This window comes from Choristoneura fumiferana, chromosome Z (assembly GCF_025370935.1).
Source record: "Choristoneura fumiferana chromosome Z, NRCan_CFum_1, whole genome shotgun sequence".
NCBI classification, from domain to species: domain Eukaryota; kingdom Metazoa; phylum Arthropoda; class Insecta; order Lepidoptera; family Tortricidae; genus Choristoneura; species Choristoneura fumiferana.
This window is the reverse complement of record NC_133472.1, coordinates 32,655,932-32,661,036: the sequence shown is the minus strand read 5'-3', so window position 1 is coordinate 32,661,036 and position 5,105 is coordinate 32,655,932. Positions and strand designations below refer to the sequence as shown.

Here is a 5,105-nt window from a genome sequence, read left to right as displayed (position 1 = left end):
GCCTGGCTGGTCATCACTCGAAACTTCGAGCGTGATGGTTTGCCCTAAGCGAGAGCCCTTCTAGGTTGCACGCCACGACGTTCTGCTTCACCAGAACGCCAGGGGGGCGCGCCTCTGCGGTAAATAGGCTCCGGCGAGACTGGCCTGCCGCCGCGATGCGCACACGGCAAACTTTTGCTGCAATACCTCTGAAAATAAAATAAATATGCAACGATAAACCTAGGTGTTACGCAATATATATTTAAAAAAGTTTTAAAACTAAGTCTGCAATGTTCAATCAAACATGACATTTAGGCTGGAAATTAACAATGCCTTGGGTAGTAATGAGACTTGGGTAATAATTGGGTAGTAATAGAGACGGAACGTTTTAAGCATATTTTATTGTTATCTACTGTACATATCTTCTATCTATACATGTAAAATGCTTTGTCCTGAATGACTGACTGACGGATCAACGCACAGCCTAAACCGCTAATCGTAAACTTAGAGGGTGTGTTCTTTGTATGACGTAGGCATCCGATAATAAATAATTTTCCGAAATTCTACACCTAAGGGGGTGAAAAGGGGGAAGATTGTATGGGACAGCGTGATTCCTTAGTCCAAAATAAAAAGTTTACGAAAACAAGCTATACTGAAGTTGTATAGAAAACTACAACTATCCCTGACTGACATAGACTACTTTTCTCATCTTTTAGTTTTCGAGTAAAATGCCCATGACATACGGACGGACAGACGGACATGACGAAACTATAAGGGTTCCGTTTTTTGCCATTTTGGCTCCAGAACCCTAAAAACGTCTGCCTATATTTGTATTTCCATATAATCCGCCGAAAAATAAATCAAACACGAAAAAAGGATCGCAGAAAGTAAATGGATGTTACTCCAAATTTAACGCGAGCGAAGCCGCAGAAAAAAAAGGTAGAGAGAGAGAGAAACATTTATTTACACATATTTGATACACATAAAATACATAAGCTAGTTCGAATATAAAAATACAAGCATGTAGTCAAAGCAGGTGAAAAAAGCTAGTGTAGGCAATCACATTATGTGATATGAGATATAAAATAGAATGACAACTTACCTTGCTCGTCTAGAGCCTGTTGAAAATGAAAATATCTGGAAATATATACTTGTCAAGTCTGTAAAAAATATCAAATAGGTACATGTAAATAAAAAAATTACTACATACCTAACTACTACATCTACGCTCATTCTAATTGAGTATGGTCTAGTCTAGAAAAAAAAAATGCTATAAGAGATAGTATCAGAAACAATTAGTTTTTTAAATCTCCTGTTAGATATGTTGGTGGATTCAGCTTGCGGGTCTAAAAACTGAATTATTCAAACATATTTTGACAGTAAATTATCACCTATTTTAGGGTATTTCTTTTTGCCATCCGGATTTTCCGGAACCAAATTTTGGTGGATTCGAAAATATAGGTTCTTAAAATTACACGTACAAGCCGTATACAAAAAAAATAGCCTTATATCGAATTATTTCCAAAAAAACTTGTAGAATGACCAGGCTATAAAGTGAGAGAGACTGTAGAAAGGACTGCATGTAGGTACCTATACGTACTTGCGAGTACGAATTGCCCTGTAGGCATTGCACAAACAAGTAGGTACCTACTTCCTTAAAAAAATTTTTGTCAATGATATTTTCCTTACTCTGAGAGTATAATATATTTAATAACTACAGAATTTCTAATACTTATTTTCAAAAAACACTAAAAATTAACTAAAAATAGACTAAAATATTCGAACTACAAATGTTAAAAATAAGTTTTCGTACGCGTGAACCGCCAAATATTTGGCGAAGCTCCCAGCATTTTTTTCAAGTACGCGTGGAAACTTTCCGCTGTATTTGAAGTCCTGTGTGATTTCTGGTAGACTGAAAATGTTTCAGGACGGATCTGAAAAATAATTTAAATTAAGCCAAAAAATCAGATCTCTGCATCGGTTACGCACAAACTTCATCAAGGCGTGGAAAACTTATAATATTTGTTTGTTTTAGGTACTCACTATATTCATCCAATAATCCCGGAAATATAGGTGGTACGCATGATTCAATGGAATTTGTAAAAACATTGCTGCGTCTGGCAGCGCTGCGAACGCCGCGGGCGCGCGTTCCGCCGGCAGCAGCGCCAGCGTCGCGTACAGCCGCACCAGGCGCATGGGGACGTGCTCCTGCCTCCCTCGCTTTACCAACGCCTGTTGATGAGATGACTTCATTTTTACTACGATACGGCTATAGCACCCTGTCCCCTACCTTAAACCTCAACGGTTAATGGCATCGACTTGAAATTTGGTACGGAAATGTAGTTTGGAGGACAACAAAAAGTACAGTCAGCAAAAGCTTGCACTAATGGTGAATTTTTTAACAAAAACTTATTTTTGTTTAGAAACATTACATAACAATAAAGATTCACTGTGTTTACAACACATCAAACATGAACAAGTATTACGTACCTGCAGGAAGTGAAAATAGCACCCCTGTAGTGGCGCGTCTGTCACCTCTCGCAAGGCGCCTTGCAGCGCTGGCTCGTAGTCACTTAATACGGTTTCCGGCTCCGGTTGCCGGCCAACTCCCACACCTTCTGAAGAACCGCTCGGTACAAATGTTGCCTACGATTCTCCATGAGCGCAACAACAGGGTGATAATGTTGTCCCATCGCGACTGTGTGCAGCGTGAGTAGCTGGTAGGCCTGCAACCCGCCGGGACCGTCAAAAAGGTGCCGTCCGCTACTAGGACAGCGCTTTCCCGCAAGCACTCTGCGAAGCCGGGCATGCCAATAATCACTGCGCTGGCCCCACCTGCGCTTACTAATGCCAAATGCATTGGGCAAACACAGGATGTGCTGCCAATGCCCGCTGTACTCCGGCAATGTTCCTGGCACCGCCGGCTGTGTGCTGCGCCTCCACTTCCGCATGGATGGTAGCACCCTCTCATACATCAAGTGCGGCGCAGCGAGTGGATACCTGAAAGAATAAATGTACTATCTTAATACTTAATATGGTACCTTTTAAGTATTAAAAATTTAAGACTCCCAAGTAGGTCTGCAATAAGCAAACTGGCCGGAATATTTGTATGAAACTGAAAGAGCACTTGAAAAAATTATTTTAGTCAATATAGAGAAATATTATTCACAAAATAAGGAATAAAGAGTTTCCTATCGGTTCATAAACGACAGATTTCTGACGGAACAAACATACAACAACACAACAACAACCTCCTACTTTTTGAAGTCGGTTGAAAAGTACCGTAGTTGTTTATTTTATTTTTTTATTCTACTGGATGGCAAACGAGCAAGTGGGTCTCCTGATGGTAAGAGATCACCACCGCCCATAGACACCTGCAACACCAGGGGGATTGCATATGCGTTGCCAACCTAGAGGCCTAAGATATGGGATACCTCAAGTGCCAGTAATTTCACCAGCTGTCTTACTCTCCACGCCGAAACACAACAGTGCACGCACTAAACTGCAGGAACTCTTCTTTTCTCTTCTCTCTTTCTATTACTGTTTAGAACTAAATTAAATAATTCAGTGATTAATTTTTGTTTCCTTTCTAATATTATAAATCCATAAAAATTGTATATCCTTAACCCTGGTTTAGACTTGCAAGAAAAATCGTGCAAGTTGCATTACATTGCGAGGCCGTAAAGCCAACGAGTCGTTCGTAATGATCAATCGAGCGCCGCAATGCAATGCAACTTTCACGATCACGACAGCGCATTAGTATAAACTGTATCTAAATGCTGTAAATTTCCATTGGTTAATCCTACTTCCTACTAATATTATAAATGTGAAAGTTTGTGAGTGAGTGAGTGAGTATGTTTGTTACTTTTTCACGCTTAAACGGCTGAACGGATTTGGATGAAATTTGGCGGAAAGTTAGTTTATAACCTGGATTAAAACATAGGATACTTTTTATGCCGATATTCCCACGGGATAGGGATAAAATCTTGAAATAACAACCGCTGGGCTTTGAGCCATGAAATTTAGTATGTAGGTAGCTGGACCTTTGGAATAACACATAGGCTACTTTTTATCCCGATATTTCCACGGGATAGTTTTGTAACTAAGGGATCCCATACATCCGTGTATTATTGTAGTTTTTAAGTATTTTATTTTGAAAAAAAATGACTTTCTGCCAAGCTTCTTGCGGCGCATTCTTCTTGGCAATGATGGTCTTTCCGAAAGCGCTGGTATTTTAAAAACTGACGTGTAAAAGTGCCCATTGCCGCCTATTTAATGAATAAATGATTTGAATTTGGATAAGGAAAAATTTTTAAATTTTAGCACTGGGTTTAGAGTCTTGAATTTTGTACAGTTATTCACAACACAACCTCAATGAAGAACACGATATAAATTTTGGAAATTTCAAGGGGAATTTTGTAAAATCCCGAATAATTCAATTGCAACTACCAGACCGAATAGTTTACGCGTGCGAAGCCGCGGGTAAAAGCTAGTAAATAAATAATAATAAATGTGTGAAACAGAAAATACAGAAGAAGAATAAACTTACCGTTCTGCTTCCTCCTGAAAAATTGTTTGTAGCATGGTAACTTCCATGCTACATCTGTTCTTGAGTCGGCAGAACATTTCATTCCTAAAAATTTTACAATTTGTAGTAGGTATTTATTCTTAAAACAGGAAGGTTTGTTATTAGGTGGCTGCTCATGTGGTACCTGCTCTATGGCCTAAGGGCACACACGGTAAAAGCACATTAATAACTTTTTAAATAAAGAATTAATACGTATTTAAAAAAAATAAGTTTAAACACCCATACATTTAGTACCTACGACGTTCCTTGAGGCTGTTTGCCTACAGTAAGAGGTAAAACTGTTTAAGATTCATTATTCACTCGAATAAAGTGTAATCATGTAATAAAACTATCTTATATGAAATACACCCTTGGTGTACACCCACGGTAGAGGACGACCACCAAAAAGATAGACAGATGATATCCGGCAACAAGCTGGAGTAAACTGGATGCGAGTGGCAATGAATAGGCAAGACTGGAAAAGTAGAGAGGAGGCCTAGTCCCAAGACGGGCGCTATAAGGGCTGTTATAGAAAGATAGATAGATATGAAATAATGAA

General features: G+C 39.2%; 1 protein-coding gene across 1 annotated transcript; it reads right to left on the bottom strand.

The window, feature by feature from the left end:
• Positions 1-13: 13 nt before the first annotated feature.
• LOC141426923 (uncharacterized) lies at positions 14-4,605 on the bottom strand. The gene is made up of 7 exons (XM_074086224.1): positions 4,529-4,605; positions 2,825-2,979; positions 2,470-2,597; positions 2,023-2,211; positions 1,793-1,913; positions 1,082-1,139; positions 14-188 (listed from the first exon to the last, which is right to left on the bottom strand). Exons 1-7 carry the CDS (start codon positions 4,603-4,605, stop codon positions 14-16), a joined length of 903 nt encoding a protein of 300 aa, XP_073942325.1.
• Positions 4,606-5,105: the final 500 nt, after the last annotated feature.